At 49.9% G+C, this 21,392-nt stretch overlaps 1 protein-coding gene across 2 annotated transcripts in view; it reads right to left on the bottom strand.

The window, feature by feature from the left end:
* Nucleotides 1-21,392, bottom strand: part of Cables1 (Cdk5 and Abl enzyme substrate 1) — a 98,528-nt gene that overhangs the window by 15,207 nt on the left and 61,929 nt on the right. The window contains exons 4-7 of one of the 2 annotated variants that reach the window (XM_051163020.1): nt 20,947-21,024; nt 4,869-4,965; nt 3,617-3,773; nt 2,199-2,302 (exon numbers count right to left, since the gene is read on the bottom strand). In XM_051163020.1, coding sequence (XP_051018977.1) covers nt 2,199-2,302; nt 3,617-3,773; nt 4,869-4,965; nt 20,947-21,024 — 436 coding nt within the window. The remainder of the gene's footprint in view (nt 1-2,198; nt 2,303-3,616; nt 3,774-4,868; nt 4,966-20,946; nt 21,025-21,392) is intronic. The other variant, XM_051163021.1, reaches the window with a different exon arrangement.

Genomic DNA, 21,392 nt, shown 5'->3' with positions numbered 1-21,392 from the left:
TGCACACACCCTGGCCTTCCCACACAGAACCCACCTTGTCAACCCCATCACGTTTCCAGGATGACGTCTGTAACCTCATGACTGCAGGCACCATCTACTTGCTTGCTGCTGAACTTTCCCACGAGAGTGGGGACTGGGACTAGTTAGTTCTCTGAAAAATGAGGAAGTAACCAGCCCAGAGCACAGTAGGGCTGCTATTAAATTTGATGGATGAGCAAATCCTAGATTTACTCCCCAGCATGCAAAAGTCAAGCAAACCCAGGAAACTAAAGAGCCCTGCACTCTAGTTCCGACGAGGCCATTGCAAAGCCCTCAGAACCTATAGGCTCCTCTGAGTTGGAGAGGCTGAACTGGAGCTGTTTGTCACACACGTTGTCAACAATTTAAGTGCTAACACAAAAGAATGGATGTTGTGTCTTTTATCAAAAGTACCAATGTCTGGGTCCAGAGCAGAAGGAGAGAAGCCCCATGACCTGGACCAGGAAATGCAGGCAAAACATGGGCTCTGAGTCGAAGCACAGACTGCACAGCCCACTGTGAGCACATAACAATGATCCACTTGGGAGCACAGGATGAGGAAGGCTGGACATACCCTCTCACTTGGAAAATCACCCAAGTGTCCAACGGGGACAAATTAGCTGTGTGCATGTGAGTGTGCACAGACTGTGGCCCAGGACTTCAAAGGCCACAATGAAATCATCTAAGGGGACATAAGGGGTCTGGGCCCTGCCAGGCTTGTCAAAGGGAGGTCAGTGTTGCCACCAGACTTAGCATTTCAACAGGGGAGTCCCCTGCAGGATCCCACCGTCAGCCACAAACAGCACATCTTCATATTGTCTCAGACCTCTAGATTTCTGTTAATCTTCTGGTCAAAGAGTGGTCCTCCACCCTGCCACACCGCTGATTGCACAGGGGCAGGCCACTTAGAGACGGCCTGGCCAAGTCAATGAGCTGAGCCCTAAGCTAGGAGCTGCATGCTCAGCACCCCACTTCCTGGCACTGGGATTCAGAGCCAGTGACTTCCTGCCCATCAGTTAGCAAAGTGCACGTTCATAGACGAAGCAGGACTCACACTGAAACTCCGTATTCTCGTGGGAATGGCAGCGTAGTGGCTCCATTAACCCAAGGGATGGGCTTTGCTCACTGAACACTTAAGTGCTGAAATCTGGGAAGATGAATGAATCTTAGTCTTGTTTCTTGGATGGAAAGGCCATAGAATGGGGTGAAAAACCCCTTCCCCCCCAAAAGAAAAAAACCATCCAAACACATCAATACCTGTGTGGCTTGAGGGATAAGTATAGAAGACTGAGCACAAGGGTCATTTTAAATCATATGTGAAAGTTCATCCTACCCAGTGTGGCTCAGCAGGACTCTGAGCCACAAATGCTGAAAGTAATCGGCAAAGGCCTCAGTGCTTACGAGGTTCTGAGCTCCAAGTGCAGACTGAGGTGACTTTTGGAGTTGCTTTGCCCTGTGGCGTCTGTAGACACGAAAGGCCTTGGGCTCAATGCTGAGGGTAGGGCTCCTGAGGCAACAGACAGAGTGACCCGGAGGAGGAAGTGCCTGACAGTCTGCCCTGCTGTCCCATGTGATGCAGAAGGCACAGAGAGGCAGGGCTTCTGCACAGAGGTTCTCTCTGCCGATGGATGCTGTGTGTCACAGGTTTTCCTGCTCCCCAGCAACCAGGACAGATCCATCAAAAGAAAAGGATCGTCTACCGAAACAGGAGCCCTCCACAAAAGGGAGGGCGAACAGCCAGGAAGCATATTCAAAGTTACAGAAAAGGAAACCAGGAAGAGATGTAAAACACTCGCAGCAAGGAAATCACTCGCATGTAACATTCATGTCCTACTTTCACTTTCCTTGGCAGCTTTCCTAGTGACAGCCGTTGGTTTGGAGTGTACGTGACAGTCACTGAGGTGACCCAAACACAGCTTAACTTGAACTTGGTGCTCCTGGGGAAAGGTCAGAAGTGAGGGACTCTAAAACTGAGCTGGTAGCCTTCACGTCTCCTGGACCCTGGTTTCTCGGCCTCTCTAACAGTGGCATTCCTAGGCCACCTAGCCAGAATCCTATAACCCTCACTTAGAGAAGTCAATAAAATGTCCCAGGTGCAAAGTCCCACCAGCCACCCAGGGCCATTTCGGGAGGTGATGGGCATCAGCAAGCCAGCCAACCAGCCGCCAGGGGCTACTTACCATGTAAGAAGGGAAGGTCAGAACTCGCTTATGCTTGCCACAAGGCCACTGGGGGTCATCCAAGAGATTTGGGTCATAGTCCATAAAGTCTCCTAGGTCACTTCCTGAACATCAAGGCAAGATGACAATTAGGGGCACTGCACTCTTGAGGCTGAGGCTGCTGGGAGAATGCTTGGACGGTTATTAAGGTCAAAGTGGCTTCAGAACCTTTATCTCAGAATCATCTCAATGTCTGACTTTTGGGGGGTCATCTCTCCATGGCAATGAGGTGTAGCCACACACCTACAAGAAGACCGGCAAATTCTTACTGTTCTGATTTCGCCTATATTAGCAAATTATGTATTCATTTCCCTGGCCTGGCCTGGCCGAACACAAAGTTTCAAACAGCATGGGACCTCTTGGAACCCTGTAGGTCACAGAACATAGCTCTACAGTCGCCTGTTCTCTAAACTTGCAGAGAAAATTGCTAAACTCAGTTGTGCCACTCAGGGCATGACTGGGATAAGTGCCTGATGGGCTACAGTGTGTGTGAATCATCCCCCAAACATGGTAGCCACCAGGGACCAGAGACAGGAGTGGGCGGACCTAGGGAACGTTACCTTCACTTGTGTGTGTGTGTGTGTGCGTGCGCGCATGCGCGGGCACACGCTAGCATGCATGCGCGTGTGCATGAATTTGAATGATTGTGTGCAGGTGTGTATGTGTGTATAGAGGTTGATGTCAGATGTCTTCCTCCCTTTTCGACCATATCTTCTGAGACAGGGGCTTTCACCAAATGGAGCTCACCAATACTGTCAGACTAGTGGCCAGCAAAACTCAAGCATCTGCCTGTCTGTTTCCTTAGTGCTAGGATCACACACACACAGTACACGCCTGGCCCTTTACGTGGATGCCAGGGATCTGAGCTCAGGCCCTTTTGTTTTCATGGTAAGCTGTTTAGCAGCCATTTCCCCAGCCCTCACCTGGAATGTCTCTATAAGAGCTTGTATCCTTGTACCTATGTATGAGCAAACCTTCAGTGTGCAGATCATCCTTCTGAAAGCAACCCAAACCATACACCGTGAGCCCTGCAGAGGAAATGCCCAGCCAAACCTACACTTAGGGACAGAGTTATATGGGAAAAGGCAGAAGGCAGCAGCAGCAGAAACCCAGGAGCAAAGGCGTTGGCTTTTCCCACATAGGTAGGCCCTGGGGCTGTATCTGAGCAACTAGAGAGGTCCTCTGTGGTGTGTGTGTGTGTGTGAGAGAGACAAAGAGAAAGGGGAGGGGCGCTGTGTGGCCTGAGATCACACTCCCCCACCTAACCTCACCTGCAGACCCTGTCCTCTAACTGACACAACTGAAGACCCCCCCACCTGCTCTGTAGGACGAGGCATCCCCTCCCATGAGCCACCAGAACCCCTCTGAGCCACAGTTACCTGCATCTAGGCTCCCCTGGGTGCTGCCGGCCCTGCCCATGGAGAGGCTGCGGTGGCTCAGGCTCCGGAACTGGGAGAAGGAGGAGGCGGAGTCTATAGTATTTCTCCGGGTTCCGAAGGCATTTGTGGGTAAAAGAAACTGGGTATAAGACACTGTCTGAAGGGGAGGAACAAATACAGAGCAGTGGTTACGCCCTGGGAGGCTAGGTTTGCATTCCGGACATGCCTTGCTTTAAACAAACAAACAAACAACAAACAAACAAATAAACATCCAATTCTAGAAAGTAAACTTGTGCCACTTTCATACCCAACCCTCACCTGAACAGACCCCAGGCTATGTAAGGTTTAATCGATCCCACTCAGTTTAACTTTTCCTAGTAGGTGGCAAAATGTCCATGTGCCAGGCTGTAACAAGGCATAGCCTCCGAATGTGTGGGAATGTTGAGTCAGGCATGTGGTATGTGATGCCCTGCATCTTCTATTCCAAAGCGGGGATTCGGGAACACGCCAGGCCTCGGGAGTCTGATAATGGCAGCCGGCTTGTATCACGCATCTCTGTAGCTGCTGACCATGACTCAACGCTACCCCAGACCTCCTCGTTCCCAGGTGAGCACGCACCCTTTAGGGTGAAGGGGGGGGAATCATATTTCTCTTCACTTGCCCCAGGAATCACCTCGCATGCACCCCACATACAGCTTAAACCAGGAAACGTGTCTTGGGCATAGACGTAACAGATGCCCTTTTGGGACAGTTTCCCTACGGGCTCTTGGGAGGTTTTATGGAGCCCACCTATGCCCGGTACCAGAAGGTCCAGTTCATCTCTCAGAGTTTGCTCCTTGGGCTTTCAACTTAGCAGCTCATTATATTGTGGATGGAGGAGGAGTGTGTGAGTTCAGTTGCTTTGTGGTCTAGTGGTCACTGTGTGGGGCTGAGGAGCTCTGGGCTGACACCCCTGATTCAGAGATACACAAGCCATCACTCTGATGTGTGTTCCCGAGTGTGTGAGCATTGTACACTATTGTTAGCAAAGAAATGAACACACTTGGGACCTCCTGCCACGTTTCTATTGTTATTAATTAGCTCAGAGGCTTTCTGTCTGCACACTGGCAGGACTGGGGTAAGATGGCACAACACATGTGGGAATCACCCCAAACCAGCCCCAGCCTCTCAGGTAAGTCTAACAGTCTAGCTCTTTGCCTTGGCACCCTGGGCCTTGCACTGTCTGCAAAAGCTTGGCCACTGGAGCCCTTACCTTCCCATCAGCACCCAGCTCCACACCTTCCAGGCCAATGATCTCCTTCAGGCTCATGGCCCCTGCTGACTGTCTCCCCCCATCCAACTTCAGGTCCCTGGGAAGGACAAGCCAAGAGAGAATGCCTTTGTGTGTTTCCCAAAGAATGACACTTACCGCATGAGACACATGGCACAGTCACACTGGTGAACTAGCACGACAGGGCAGGATGATGGACTTGCCTCTGCTCGGGAACTTGCCAGTGGTGCTCAGGGAAGCACTCTCTCCTTTTTATCACTTTCCTATAAGTAAAATCCAAACAAAGAGAGACCCGAGGGGGAGGCAGGGTGTGGAAGCCCTTGGTCACCAGTATCCCCAATGTGGTCTCTGTGTTTTTAGACACAGCTGGGTGGGGGGGGGATTTCCTGAGTGCTAGGGACAGTGGGTCTCTTGGGAGGTAGTGCTGGCTTCTTTGTGAAGTTGCTAGGATCACCTCTCCGTGCCACTCTTCTTTATCAGATGGGACAGATCAATGTCTTCAGCAGGTGCTTGCTGGTAATGAAAGGGTCATTGCCACAGGAGTGAGGCTGACCACCTTGACACGGTGTCTCTTGTCACAGGGGAATTCCAGCAACAACCGGAAGCATTCCAACAGCTGGACACAATTTCTAAAGCTTTTTGACATCATATTTTTGGTTCTTTAGTATAGAGCTATAGGCATATATTACCATTAACCCATTTACAGAGGAGGAAACTGAGGCTTGTCAAGGCCACCAAACAGTAGGTTGTGGGGAGTGCTTTTATATTTCTTCCTAACACATGGGCACCTTGTGGTGCAGGTGTGACTCCTCATTGGTGTCCATCAAAGGGTGAGTCCCCTCCAGAGTCACTCAGTGCCATTCTGATGACCTGCTACATTCTGGTGCGGGATGGAGCAGGGCGCCCAGGGTGTTCTGTGGCACCCCATGGTTCTATACGGCAACCATGTTTGGGTACTGCCTTCCACCTTCTGTCTCTGGTGCACAGTCTTTGCTGGTGAAGACCACTTTAGACCCACAGCATGCTAATGGGACATGGATGGAGGGAGAGTCCACAACCAGAGACTCAGAACCTCAGCAAAAGAAAGTACCATGGAAAGGTCAAAGGTAATCCAGGAAAGAGAGGAAGAGCGATGAGTGGGGAAGAGGAAGGAAGGAAGGACGGAAGGAAGGAAGGAAGGAAGGAAAGGAGGGAGGGAGGGAGGGAGGGAGGGAGGAAGGAAGGAAGGAAGGAAGGAAGGAAGGAAGGAAGGCCACCTCGACACAGGAAAAGCGAACATCTCTGGCTGAGTTGCACCACTGCTTTGATCTATGGGCACGCCAAGGATGCGGAGTCTGATTTGGGACAATCTTCGCAATCAACACACAGACGTTCTGTATCCAGTGGCACTACATTTTTGAAGCCATTTTCCTGAGAGGACATGGTTCACCAAGCTCAAAATCACATCAAAGTCGTGTAGGACAAGAGCAAACAAGCCTCAGAACTATCAGTTTATAGGGTGCCCTCCTTCCTCCCTGCCTTCCTCTCTCCCTGCCCCCTTCTGTATAATGAACTTCCCAAAGATATTCCCCATGTCACTCCCAGTGTCACACTTGCCTCCCAGGCTTGGGAGTGCAGCGCAGCGTGTCCCAAAACTGTAGCAAGGAGGTGTAAGTAATCCAAGTGAGGGCTTCAAGAATGTTCTAAGCAAGGGAACTTCTTTAATAGGTATGTAAGTCCTTCTATGATGTCCTCTCTGATGGAGGCCACCCTCCTTAGGGGCTTGGCTGCCCAGGGTTATGTGTGTTACTTTCCAAAGATGCTCTGCTGACTTTGAACCTGCTCCTGGGAAGACCCAGCATGAGAGAGAGAGAGAGAGAGAGAGAGAGAGAGAGAGAGAGAGAGAGAGAGAGAGAGAGAGAGAGAGAGAGAGAAGAGAGAGAGAGAGAGAGAGAGAGAGAAGAGAGAGAGAAAGAAGAGAGAGAGAGAGAGAAAGCAGGGTCACCCCACTGTTCTAGTGATTCTCAAAAGACTTTAGCAGCCAAAGATGGAGGCCAGTACAAAATAGCAGTAATTGGGGGCAGCATGAGCACCAAGTCAAAACTTGAAGGCTGACATTATAGAAAGGCAGGGATCATCTTCTGGGAGCACGGCCTTGGGGGATGATGACATCCAGGCCAACCTGTGTCCGAGCACCTGGAGGAGGAGTTCTTTAGTTCCTGACCCATTTGCATGGTATCTGATAGGTACAGAAACTCAGGCATTTTCTGAGTGCTCTGGCGGTCTCATGGTTGCTATCAAATCCCCTTCAGATATTGTGTGCACAACACAGCTGACAGAACAAACCCAGCCATGTCTCTCCCCAGAGCCCTTCCTGGTATTTCTCTCAGGAAAATGAAGCTGTAACAAAAAATATGCTTCATCCAGGATTGCTTCATGAGCCGAGCCACAATCCCTATGTAGAGGATCAGAGATAACGGACCCAGAAATTGTTCAAATGTCCAGGACACTTGGGTCCATGAGAAAGAGGCAGCAGACAGGCTAGGCTCCACCTTGCCTCCCCACAGGACTCCACCTGTGTCAATTCATGTGACCTGATAGTGTCACCATTTCCCCCTGGCTTTCTATTACGTCATTGTACCTTTTAATACAATACCCACTGTGCCTTGACCAAGCTGAATAAGTAGTAAAGATGAACCTTCAGCTATGTCTTGGGTCACATATGGTTCAGGATGGACCAGTGTCATCCGACAGAACTCTCCCCCCCACCCCGCTCTCCCTCCTTCCCCTTGCCCCCCCCCCTTCTTGAGGTGATCTCCATCTGTACTGTACCACACAGTGGTCACTGGTCACATGTGATAATGGAGCACTTGAAATACGATCTGGCTAAGAAAGCTAATTTTCCAGTTGTATGAATTGTGTGTGTGTGTGTGTGTGTGTGTGTGTGTGTGTGTGTCCAAATATAGCCTACATTAGCCCCTGAATGCTAGCCCAACTCTTGCTTTAGCCCCCCCCCCAGAGTGTTAGGTTATTGCTGTGTACCACTATGCCTTTATTAATCACATGACATTTTAATCAATTTAATGTAAATAAATAGCCATGGGCGGCTAGTGGCTACCATATTGGGCTAAAGCTTAGTGTTTTCTTGTCAGGATTGTGGCTTCAATTCACTGGTAATTTCCATGACAAAACCATACTGTCACATACAATGTGTTTAATAATGTGGATCTGGCCCTCCCATTTTCTTTCCCAAAGTAGTATGGCCATTTGCTGTCTGTCGCCTCAAATGTTTACCTTTCAGGCCATAACTCACTAAGGGGACTGTGCCAGGCATCCTAGATGCAGGGGGGCAATCAGCCCAACAGGCTGATCCTTGGTGGGGCAATATAAGATAGCCATGGGGTCCCCCTGCTTAGAACTCTATCAATAATCAGTGACCAAGTGGTCCCAGCTATAATCAAAATTCACAGCTTGCATATGCACAGGTCATTGGCAATCTTTTGGCCTGGAGGAGTCACAAGGGTAGGGGTACTAGGCTGTGTGGGGGTACACCAGTGAGCAATGACTAGTGTGTGGTCCCCAGGACCTAGTCATTACAGGGTCCTCTTGGCCCTAATGCTGTGACCTTTCAATACAGTTACTCATACTGTGGCGATCCCCAAGCATAAGAATATTTTGTTGCTACCTCATAACTGTAATTTTGTATCTGATCTGCAGGATATATAATATGTGCCTCACAGATTGAGAATCGCTGCCCTGGGCCTTTCTTCATACAGTCCTGGAGACAGGAAAGGAAGGGTATTGAGAAATCTGTTTCCCAACAGCCTCATGTGGGCGTGGCAAGAGGGGACAGCAGATAGAAAGAACCGAAGAATCTTTTCATCTGCACCTGGCCCAACATGGCAGCCACTCTAAACATGGGTGACTTTGTAATGGGTAGGATACACGTTTCTGAGCATTTGTTGAGGTTGTCAGTGAAACTGGACTTGGTTCTTGGTGGGAGTGAGTTAAGAGCACATACACATACACACATGTGCCTGGATAGTCACATCACAGAAACAAAGCCTACTTATGACATTTCGGATGAACACTGAATTTTTTTTTTTTTTTCTAACTCTGATCTCCTGTAGGCCTGCCTGGCCTTGAACTCACAATGTAGCAGAGGACAATCTTAAACTTCTGGTGCTTCTGTTTCTCCCTCCCAAGTATGGAGCTTAAGGGTGCGAGCCACCACGCCCAGTTATTTAATACTGGGGGTTGCACCCAGGCCTTCGTGCACATTAGGCAAGCAGTCTACTAACTGAGCTACATTCGCAGCCCAAGTACCCACATTTCCTTTCCTGGACTTCCGGGTAGCACTAGGGTCAGGATCTGAAAACAAAGGGTGCTGACCATCCTCTCTGGGTTGGGCTTTTCCTGCTAAGTGCTCTGACAAATGTCACTGAAACCTGACATTAGCATGAGCTGCAGGAAATTGTCCTTTTGGAGCCATACTTGACTGACATAATAGCAGTCATTTTACAAGAGGCTCCCTAATATTACAGATAACTGCCTGGCTTTACGTGTGAGTGCGGAGAAAGCAGCAGAGCCGTGGTACTGCTGTCTGCTGTCTCAGAGGCCTCAAAGGCTGGAGGTGCCCACAGAAAGGAACTAGGAGAAAGGAACTAGGAGTTGATTGCACAGACGCACCCAAAAAGAATCTTCTAAAAGAATATCCAGTGGCAAAGAATTAAGCAGACGTTCCAGGGGAGTAAGGATAAAATCTCAATGTTTTCTAAGGCCACTGTTCTAAAATCTTATAAAATGGTTATTAAAAATACCCATGAGCTCACATGCCAGGATTAAGCCTGCAGTATAGGGAACAACATGGAGCAATGGCTGAAGCCATTAAAAGCAGCTCCAAGCTGGGCTTTCTTTGAAAAGCCTAGAGGATCCTCTTTCAATCCCAGATATATTTTGGGCTCAAATATTAATTTGCTTAGACTCCACCTATTTTTAAAATCAAAGAAGCACCAGACATGGTGCCATATGCCTTTAATCCCAGCACTTGGAGGCAGAGATAGGTTGGTCTCTATGAGTCCCAGGCCAGCTTGGCCTGCAAAGGAATCTGTCTTTTTGTTTTTTTTTTTTAAAGGCAAGTTAAATCACCACTTGTGGTGTTCCAGAAATGCACATGTTAAAGCATAAATGTGGTACTTCGCCCAGGGACAAACATGGCTTATGAGATTGTAGGAGAGCATCTTACTTTCACAGGAGCCAGCGCTAGGGCACCCATGAGGCGCCATGGGCAACTTCAGGTTCTAATTCCTTGTTGCTCCAGCTCCCGGTGACAGGGCAACTTGGACTGACTTCCCAACTCAGCTCAATCCTCAGTCTATGAAGATTGAGCGGTTTGCAAATACAGGACGAGGACCAGCTTTTGACCTAGTCAGTGGGGGAATGGGTGGGGCTAGAGAGGGGCCAGGGCAGGGCTGAAGCAAGGTGAGAGCCGATTACAATAGGTGGGTAAAAGCATGTTTGGGGGAGACAGCCAAGTAGCAGTTACATCCTTGAGAAAAGCAGGTTGGTTCATTAGGGGGCTGCAGCATCCTTCACAACAGTGTGCCACAATCCTGAGTCCTCTGAGTCCACAGTAGGAAGCCCCTGGGCATGGCCAGCTCCCGACTCCATCTTTGTAAAAGGCTCAGCCGGTTATCATTAATGCACAGAATTGATATTGGTGGGAAAGCAGGGCTTCCTGTCAGAGAAAAGCTCAGGGTCCTTTCCCTGGTAGGGAAAAAAAAAAAAAAAAAAAAATCAAGGAATCAATATTTGCCCTAAAAAATATGATTGAGAGCCAGTGTGTAAAGGTGCTTGCTATGCAAACCAGCTAAGCTAATGCCCAGAACACACAGAAAGGTTGGGGAGAATCCTCCCCCAAAGTTCCCTCTCCCCTCCACACGTATCATGCATGTACCCCCACACAATAATACCTAAAATATATATACGATTTAATACTTACACCTGGGAAGCAGATGAGAAAATGCATGTATGAGCCAATAGGTATTTTCCGAGGCTTCCTACTCCCCTAAGGCGGGGCTGTCCTGGCCTCTCCCCATGGTGGTGTGCCCTAAGCTCAGGCTCAGGGAACCTGGCTGGGAGCACCAGCAGGCACTCGCTCTTTAAAGGACAACAATGGCTCAAACACTTGGCTGAGTCAATAATTTAAGAGCTGATTAAATATTAACAGGATCTCTAGACCCTTCAAAAAGGACAGAGACTGGGAGAAAGCAGAGCTCTGAAGACTGGGTTAGGAAAGGAAGCACCATTTGCGAATGAGTCTTAATTAAGAGATCGAACACCTCAGAGCTCCAGGACGGACATACGGTTAGGAAGCCTCAGCTGCTGTAGTTTGAATCTATAATGTCCCCCAAAGGCCATGTGCTAGAGGCTTGCTCCCGACCCTGGCGTACTCCTGAGAGGTGGTGGGGTCCCCTAAGAGACAGGACCCAGGGGGAGGCCTTAGGTCAGGAAGTGGGCTCTCTGGAGGGATGTTGAGCACACACTCTGATTTTTTTTTGCAGCTCAGCTCCAGCATGTGGGCGATTTTCACTCACAGGTGAGTGAAACACAGATTGGAACCATCGTCTATGCAGGTGAGTGTGCATGAATCTGAGAGCACAGGACAACTCTGTGAGTTCTCCCTCAGGAGTGGCCCACCTTGGTTTCTGGGGCATGTCTCCTGGGCCTGGAGCTCTCCTAGTAAGCTAACCTCACTGTTGTCTCAACCTCCCCAGCAGCGGGATTACAGATCTGTCCACGGCTCCTGGCTTTTTCATGTGAGTGCCAGGATCAAACTCAGGCCTTTGCGCTTCCAAGAACTGGTCCCCAGTCCCAGGCGGAAACTTCTAAAACCACAAATGAAAATAGCCTTTTTATTTTCCTAAGTTCACCATTTCTCGTATTCTGCTCCTTCAAGTGCAGTCTTGGGGTGGTTTCACTTGCTCGCAGGGAGACAGTTACATCACCAGAGTTCAAAGTCAGCGAACAAGAAAGGGCCACAGCTGGCGGGAAGAAAAGCAGAGCAATCAAAGGCAGCTTTTAGCTGAGAAATCTTGGCCTCTCAGCACTTCATGGGCAAGTCATCCCCAGAAAGGCGACTGGCAGACAATGAAGGGGGTCTTAGCTTACACCAAAATTTTTGTCTAAAGGCAGCTCTTATAACCAGCCAGATAATGGCGTGCTTCACACATGAGATCATCTCAGAGTCAGTCGCTGTGTGGGAAGGCGCTTGGTGTGAGGAAAGAAACACGGTGTGTGAATGTGTAATTTTCCACAACCAAAAGAGACGTTTCTGGAGAGAGTGGGTGGGGAGGAAGGGGGTGGGCCCCAGACCAGGCAGGGTGCATTTAGGCTCGAAGGCTCTCCAAGAATAGAATTTCTTCTGTGTCACAAAGTGATCAGGGATCAGGAAATGGACCCAAGCAGATGACCTCATCTGATTGCCTCGTGCCAAAAGCCAAGAACACAAACACCATGTGGAAGCTGTTGGCAACGCAGGAACACACCCCCAAAGACACCTCGCACTCTAAGCAATCCACGCCTGCTGGGTTGGCAGAAAAGTGAACCAGTGGCTACCAACTAAAGACCAGCATGCAACGGGCCTGTGCCTACCCAATGTACCATAGAAACCCCTGGACTCTGAGCTTTTCTCCTAGGTCACCCTACTTTTAAACCATGTCTTCTGTTTTTATATCTAACCCCACAACTGTTTTTGCCACCATTGTCTAACTCCCTTGTTTTTACAAGACCCCCAAATAGCAAATTAGCCACCGGGTCACTGTTACTTCCTTCTGGCAGAGTCACCTGCTGATGTCTGCCTGCTTCAGGAAATCAGCTCTTGGGCACAGTGCCAATTCCTTTAGGCACAGAGGCAATGCTGGGATAACCCCTTAACATACCGCCTACAGTCCCACACTCACTACTGGAGTGTGCCCCAAAACTTTCTGAGCTGGCAGTCTGGAACCGGGATGCATCTTTCTAACAGACGCAGTGTTGTAAGTGGAGATTAGCCACATAATACCCATCAGCCTCCATTGTGAGTGAGCCAGCCCCGAAGTAAGAGCCTGAGCAAAAGGCCAGAGGGCATAAGAGGAGGGAGACGTGGAGGAACTCTTGGTTTCCTGGCTTGGGACTGACCTTAGACAACAGTTAAAGGACACATTTGCATTATTCTGCCTTCCTCTCAGATGGTCTTTTCCCCTGGACTCTGAGCTTTTCTCGTAGGTCACCCTACTTTTTAACCATGTCTTCTGTTTCTATATCTAACTCCATAAATCCCTGTAGCACCGAGATGTTCCACTCCTGGTCCCATGGTTGGGGCACCAATGCTCAGGGGTACAGGGTGGGGCCTGGAGGGTGGGGGAGAGCAGTGTCAGGTGGCAAACACAGGGCACTCTTCGTACTGAGTGGGGAAGAGTCTGGGAAGCTGCTTGTGCGTCTTTTTATATGCTGAGTCTCCAAGCCCAGCGGCAGAGCCACTAGAAGGGAAGCCAACGACTAATGTGGACAGTGGCTTTGGCAACTGCTCACTGAAGGATGAGATGTGGGTTTCAGCATGGGACTCTTCCTGAAAATGGTACAACTCACAAGGCCCTTGCTTTAAACAGAAGCAGGGTACAGCCAGAGCGCAGGCGTGCTGATCTGCAAGATGGGGCCGCAGTATTATTCTCTTTTAATCTATTTAGAGCCGTCCAGGCAACCAACTCTGACAAAAGCCAGGGGACACAAATAGGCCAAGGCAAAGGTAGCAGAAGCCATGAGACCTTAGCAACAGGCCTGAATGCACCGTACTGGCCGTTCACCATAGCAGTGAGGCCAGATGTGGTCGGCCCAGGCTGTGTGTAGTGACTCATCTGGCTAGCTGGGGCTTACCAGATGCAGCAGCTGGATGTAACTTGGGCCCTCTGCCTCTTTAGGCTTAGCAAGTTTCTTGTTGCCCTGATGAAACAACTTAGAAAGGGCTAAGTCCCACGGCCCAAATCAGATCAACTTGTTAGTCCCCCCAGAGCCCTTCTTATGGCTGTCTGTACAGCTCCTCCAGTTCTCTGGATCTGCCCCCAAAAACCAAGTGCCAGGGCAAGGGCTCTGCAGAACACCTGCTCTCACCAAAGCACACTGCCTGTCTGCAGCTAGTAGGGCAGTGCTCTGCCTCTCCCCACAAAATAAGCAACTTCACAAAGCCTAGAAACACAACCCTGAAACACTTGCCAGCCACCCATCTATTGATGAAGCGGGGTGTTTGCTGTACTGCGGCTAATCTGAGGACTAAGACACGGTCTGTATCCACACGGTAGAGTAAGTTAAAACACATGCTGTAAGCACAGCCACAGTCTTAGCAAGCCTTGGTGAGGCATTTGGCGGGGGGAGGGGGGGCACGGGGGGTTGGGGAAGGAGCCTAAGGCAGGGGGTAGTGTTTCTGTCGGGGAGGCCCGGGGATGTGGCACGTGTCCACCCTCGCTGCACTGCGCATGTGTCCACCCTCGTTGCACTGCGTATCTACCCTTGCTGCACTGCGCATGTGTCCACCCTCGCTGAACTGCCCCCCACTGGGCTATTCCTAGTACCTGTGCTGCTTCAGTCTTTCACTGGAGTCTTTTTTGGTCCTGAATGCCTCCCACAGCCCTGACTATGAAAGGGATGCTGCTATTTGCAGCTGAGGACACTGAGAGTCCACTGCTACCCTAAACGACACTTTTGTTATAGAGTAGGACATGGTGTAGGGGTGCCCTGCTGTAGGCAAGATCCCCACATTTCTAATGTAGAGGCCCATAAAAAAGGAGCTATCAGACATAATAATGGATGATTTTTCTGAAATGTTATATGTAGACAACTATGTAAGTCAAACTATGTTTTGGGAGCAGTTAAGAAAGCTTTGTGGAGAGCCGAGAGGTGGCACAACAGTTACAAAACATGCACTGGTCTCGCAAAGGACTTGCATTTGGTCCCAGCTTCCATGTCAGGGGCTTCTGTAACTCCAGCTCCAGGGGGAGTCTGATGCCTCTGCAGGCACATGTACTCACATGCACCCCCCCCAATACATGATTAAAAATAAGTTTAAAAGAAAGAAAACTGTTTTTAAAAGTCCTGTCAACTACGGGGGAAAAGATGACAGGTCCTGTGCTGCAAGCAGGAGTCCTCTCCCAGAAACCTTGGGCACCCCGAGAGAGGCGATAGTTTTACACATGGGGTTAGACTTGGGAATGAACAGTTAGAAGTCCCCGAGTCCCTTTCCAATATTAGAAGAGGAGGCAGACAGCCAACACACGCCCTGTGGAGAAGCTGCTGAGAGGCTCAAGTGGGTAGCACTTCAGGGCAGCGCGGGGCACAGTCACTCTTCCCTCTCCTCGCAGACCTCCTCAGGCGAAAGGCAGAAAATCTCAGATAGGGAAATTCTTTTTCATTTAAGACCCATCCAGGGCAGGCGTGGTGGCACACACCTATTTCCATTACTCAGGAGCATTATGAGTTTGAGGCCAGCCTGGGCAATGTCGCAAGACCCTGCCTCAAAATAAAAATAAGTAAATAATCAAGGCTGTGGTTGAGGGTCAGTGGTAGAGGATGTGCCCACCATGCTTAGGCCTTGGGCTCGCCTTCAGTACAGCGGGGGTGGGGGTGGAGTTCACCCACAGCTACCTGGAGTCACTATTGGAGAATTTAATACCACAGGGTAAACGAGCCACCCTCACTCAGTGTTCTGAAGTGCCCCTGGGTGACAGCCAACAAGGCTGACCCTAAAGGGTGCCTAAGAAGGCAAGCACAGCTGGGGCTAAGCACTGTGGGCTGAGGTGTCCCATTGCTGCGAACACAGGAGCACACAGCCCTGCTACCCTCTGTCCTCAATCCCATCAGCTGAGCTTGCTTAGTCCCACTGTGCCTCAACCTCCTCAAGCGAAACAGTAACGCAAGCGCCTAGCTTACCCTGTCCTTGGAAGAAATGAGCACCCACACTTGGAAGGCCCCAGCAAGTGGCCCCCCTGCACTGCATATTACTCGGGTTTTAGTTCTGCTCCCTTCAGAACACAAACTTGTAGGTACAGCCTCTGAAAATCTTAGGAAATCGGCCGTTCTCTCAGACAGCTTTCTCTATATGTCAAGGCAGTCTGAGCTTTGGGGGCAACTGTCAAATAACCAGGATCACCCCGTCTTGTTAGAGGTTCTGGAGATCACCCAGGTGCCTTGCATGCACTCAGTGGCTCTCAAGCCCACTCGGCCCGAGCCCCAGACCGGAAAACAGCCAAAACACCCTGACTGTGTGTGGCTTGACATCGGAAAGTTTAAAAATCCCTGTGAAAAATAATTTTTCAGGTGAGACCTCTCAAAGCCACGGGTTGTTAACAGGTGGGGAGTGAGCCTCATGTCTTACAAAACCTATTCAACAAGACTTACGGCTCCCACACCAGTAGTGTAGGCCAGGGTGACACAAGCCCGGGAGCCCACAGCGGCTTTGGAGACATGAGCCGAGCATCCTCGGTAGGAACTATAGGGTAATGGAGGTGGAGGGCCGAGTGATTGCTCCTGTGAGAGCTGGGGACATCCCAGGACCGGACTCCTGGCAAAGCTCATTTCAGAATTCTCCCTCAGCAGTGTGGAATACCTGCTCAGATGCTTCTGGGTAGACTCCAGCTTGGACATGGCACCACTGAATCCTCTCCATGCAGGGGGCTGTTGACCATGCTAGAAGTTAGCTTATCCTCAGACATCCATGGAAGTCCATGGAGTCTCAAACATTTCTATGTCCCTAAGGGCACCTGTGTCTAGGACAGTACACCTTCTCCTGTACCCATCTGTCCGAATTCTTTTTGTTCCTTTTGGGCTTCATCTGCCCTAAGTGTTGGGTGACTTCTTAGGACGTCACCATCTATTGGCTGTTTTGTTTGAAGTGTGTGCCTGTCTACTATACATGAGAAAAGAGATATTTCCAAGGCCGTCATGCCCGCTGTCTTGAACAGTGCAGGTAGATGCTCTCTAGAGTCCAAGAACAGGAGGGAATTCTGCTACACAGTAGAGGAGGAGCTTGAAAGTCTAGAGGGGATGAGCAGAGGTGAGGAGAGGGGAGGTGAGGTGAGATGGGGTGAGGTGGGGTGAGGTGAGGTGAGCAGAGGTGAGGTGAGGTGAGTTGGGTGAGGTAAGGTGAGGTGAGGTAGGTGAGGTGAGGTGAGCAGAGGTGAGGTGAGGTAGGTGAGGTGAGGTGAGGTGAGCAGAGGTGAGGTGAGGTGAGGTGAGGTGGGGTGGGTGAGGTGAGGTGAGGTGAGCAGAGGTGAGGTGAGGTGAGGTGAGGTGAGGTGGGGTGGGTGAGGTGAGGTGAGGTAAGCGGAGGTGAGGTGAGGTAAGGTGAGGTAGGTGAGGTGAGGTGAGGTGAGGTGGGTGGGCCACAAGTTTCACACAGCAAAGGATTTTGATGATGACTCAGGGGCAGTAACATGCTCTCCATCAGGGCTTCATGTGCACTGGGGGTCACAAAGAACTGAATGCAAAAATAACAAAAGAATGCATGGCGAGACCTCTTCTAAGATCTATCTGTTGACATTGCTCAACTGATACCAGGTACCAAAGTAGGTGTTCACCTCAGGTGAAAAACCAAGTGCAGAGTTAGGGGGCGAGGCAGGGGTGAGGCAGGTGAGCCAAGAGGATGGGAGGCAGGGGTGAGGCAGGTGAGCAAAGAGGATGGGAGGCAGGGGTGAGGCAGGTAAGCCAAAAGGATGGGAGGCAGGGGTGAGGCAGGTGAGCCAAGAGGATGGGAGGCAGGGGTGAGGCAGGTAAGCCAAAAGGATGGGAGGCAGGGGTGAGGCAGGTGAGCCAAGAGGATGGGAGGTGGAGGTGAGAAGCTGCCGAGGTGAGAAGCTGCCATGTTGTGACAGAAGATAGAAAACCCCCAGGAAGATAAGGCTGCCTATCTGAGAGATGCTTGACCTGCAGAGGAGCTACTGAGCTTCCTGGGTTTTGGCTTGTTTGTTTGTTTTGGTTTTTTTGTGACAGGGTTTCTCTGTGTAGCTTTGGCTGTCCTGGACTCCTTTGTAGACCAGGCTGGCCTTGAACTCACAAAGATCTGCCTGCCTCTGCCTGCTGGGGTTACAGGCTTACGCTGGCTGAGGTTCCTGATTTTAGGATCTGCTTGGGGAAACCAGGACAATCTGGAAGAATCAGGCACACATGGCCTGCTCTACATGAGTAAGCAGAAAGGAAACATGGGCCACAGAACACAGAGCTCAGAGTTCCAGGGCTGGCACACAAGCACATCCCACCCCTGCACAATTCTGGCTGGCTACCTCGGATGCAAAAGTGGGAAAGACAGATTATTTAACCTCTGAAGGCTTCCACCCTTGAACTCCTATGATAGATGGATTAAAATATGATTAAAATAGCTAGCACTGTATATTGTATATATATATACATATATTGTATATTGCATATTGTATATTGTAATATACAGACATGCATATTTTCTTAGATGCATTTATTAATATAGTTTTATTATTTGAGTAGTTATTTCCTAACTACCAGTGGATAATTACAGCAAATGGGCTATTATTTATAAACAGGATGTAGGCTTACTAAACTTTCAAAAGCACAGAGCATCCCCAGCCACTCAAGTGCAGTATTTGGCATCGTGCTCAGAGTTTTTCTGGTGCTTTAGGGGAACACAGAATCTGCTACAGACAACAAACAGGCTGGTGCCCCTGGAAGGTCTTACAAACAAACTGTGTTGTTTGGTTACAGAATCATTGTTGGGTCTCTTGGTTTCCTCAACTCTAAACCTTCAGAGGTGGTGGACTCGAATCTGCTCATGTCTAAGGTGTAAAAGTTCTATCCTTATCTCCATCCAGGGCCACAGCAGAGCAGTCAAACCCACAGGTGACTCTATCGGCATCAGGGACAGCAGGTGTGGGCAGATGCTGTTTCCAGCACCAGCTGCCTGCCAGCTTGCATTTCCCTGAGGTATATAGAAATGTCGAGGGCCACACAGAGCCACGGTGAGATGGTTCGGATTATCCCCATTCACGCATTCTGGCTGGCTTTGAGAAAAAGACCCAAATCAACACAGTAACAACTGAGAAACGTAAGTCGCAAAGTTCTCCTTACTGGGGTCCTGAGCAGTGGGCTCCACTTACCTCTCAGTTTGCCAAGTGCCATGCTGGGAACCTGGTGTCCACAAACTCCTTGGGGGTCTCAGGAATGCTCCATACCCCAGAAAGATTTCCACAGATGTGGAATTCGTGTGGCATGTCTGCACAGGACGGGGAACCATGGAACGGGTGTGCAGGGGAGCAGCGTACAAATATTCCCAGCCCCTACCTTGCTAGAACCATGCTTTCACAGGTCATATCCATGAAACGATACAGCAGGGAGGGGTAACCCTTATGGACATTAACCCTTTGAGAACGAACCTGACTCAACACTTCAAAGATAAAATGTACGGAGAAGCCAAATTATCTTACGGAAAAGGAATGAGTCCTCAGCCAGGAAAGGCTGAGCAGTCACCTACTGGAATACTCGGCATCTGTTCAAAGCAGTGACTAGTTACGCGTGTACTCTGACGTTGTCTCCCCCTCCACAGAGTAAGTCAGGAGGGTGGGTACCAAGCTGGTCCTTCTCCCCGCTGCAGCGCCAGTACCTGGTCACGTGGTAAGTAGAATGCAAAGAACTGAACGAGTGGGTTGGAGCTGGGGAAAGAGTTCATCAACCGCAAAGGTCTGCAAAGAAGTCCAGAAGAGGCTGTGCCTTTAAAAGCCCCATTGGCTGCTGATGCACATCTTCCAGGGGCCGTAGAAGAGACAGGCTGCTCTGGGCCTTACCACAAGTTGGTTTCCCTGGAAATGGACTGGCCTTCTGATACAGCCACAACTGTGGCAGAGGCAGGTTAGGCAAGTAGAAGAAAACCCCTCTAGGACCATCCTTCAAGCCAGACCCACAGCTACCCCTACATGGGCCGCAATCCTCCAAGCTATAAGATCTGCTGTTACTTTTTCCTAGAACAACCTACTTTGCGAGTTGTTCTAAGGATGCAGAAATAAAAATGCGCTGACGCTTGGCGTGCTCTGTAAGGGACACACCTGACACAGTGGCTGCTCTTGTGGAACTCTTGCACAGTCCATGTAAGAACCAGGCAAGTTGATCAAGCCATGCATGACCTGTCTGCAGTAGACAGGAAGGACCAAGGTCAGCAGGCCAGCCTGGGGACAGTCCAGGGTGGGTAAGGGGCGAAACAGGGCCAGGGCCACATTGCCCCACTCAAGACCTGTGCTTTACAGTGGCTGTTGTGACAGTGACTAGAGAGCAGCTCCAGCCCCCGTGAAAAGAGGCTAGAGTGAGCATCCAGAGATGTGCCCAAAACCTGCTGCACTGTCCTACTCCAACTACCAGCAGCACCCCAAGACAGATGCTGCAGACGATGCAGCGGGGACTAGTCTAGGCACTGCAGGTGGTAAGGAGGAAAATGTGAGTTTGCAAGTCTAGACCCTTGGTTACTACTTTCTGCGCAGAGGCAGAGGTGGGGCTGGTTGATCCACAGAGAGGAACGTTTCTCTGGCCTGCCCCTAACCATGTGCATTTGCTCCTGGTGCCACTTTCCTGTGGCAGGTTTGTCCTGTGGTGGCATCTCCATCTGTCCCGTCAATCTTCAAACAGAAGGCAAGACACAGGACGTAGTACAGTCACAGGATTTGGTCCTTACCTGACCTACCTTTTTCCAACAGTCACAGTGACCCAGTGGCATAAGGTGGACCTCATTTTTTTTTTTTTTTTTTTTTTGGACAAGTAACAAAATGTACATTTAGAAAAAGGCAGATGAAGGCAGATGATGGGGAAGCGTGCACACGCACATGCGCGTGTGCCCGCACACACAAACATACACACACACACACAAACACACACGGAACTTTTCAGACTGAAAAGAAAGTAGGACACACCCCCAAAATCAGACACTGAATTTGTAACATCAAATCTAGGCAAATTCATGAGCAGAGAAAGGCAAGTCACATGACGCCCATGGGCGCCTGAGCGTGTCACCCAGAGAACAGAAAGCATGCATGCATATACATACCCGACGTGGGTACTGTCTCGATACGGCAGCACGGAAAATATACTACAGAAGGCTCTTCTGCCACTGATAAGGACTATTCTACAAAGCAGAAACAAAAAACAAAAAAACCAAACAACTAACTAAATGCAAAGACTCCAAATTAAAAAAGAAAATAAGACAAACTTAAAAGGTCTAGAGCAAATTAAGCGTTCATGGAATTCACAGCTCATTTGCATACTCCCGCCACCTCTCCTCGGCAGATGGTATTTTGCTCGTCTTGCAAAACTCGCAAGCCTCAGTGCAGCAGGAGATTGCTGCCTCTCCTCACCCAAATATTAACACGTGTGAGACCAGCCATACGTGAGAAGTGCTGCCTGGGAGGTGGGCTGTGCCTGCGAGGCAGGGCAGACCGCACCGAATCTTGGGTGGCCAGTGCAGGCCTAAAGGCCAATGCCACATCAAGAATG

This window comes from Acomys russatus, chromosome 20 (genome assembly GCF_903995435.1).
Source record: "Acomys russatus chromosome 20, mAcoRus1.1, whole genome shotgun sequence".
Taxonomy (NCBI): Eukaryota; Metazoa; Chordata; class Mammalia; order Rodentia; family Muridae; genus Acomys; species Acomys russatus.
This window is presented reverse-complemented; position numbering and strand designations above follow the sequence as displayed.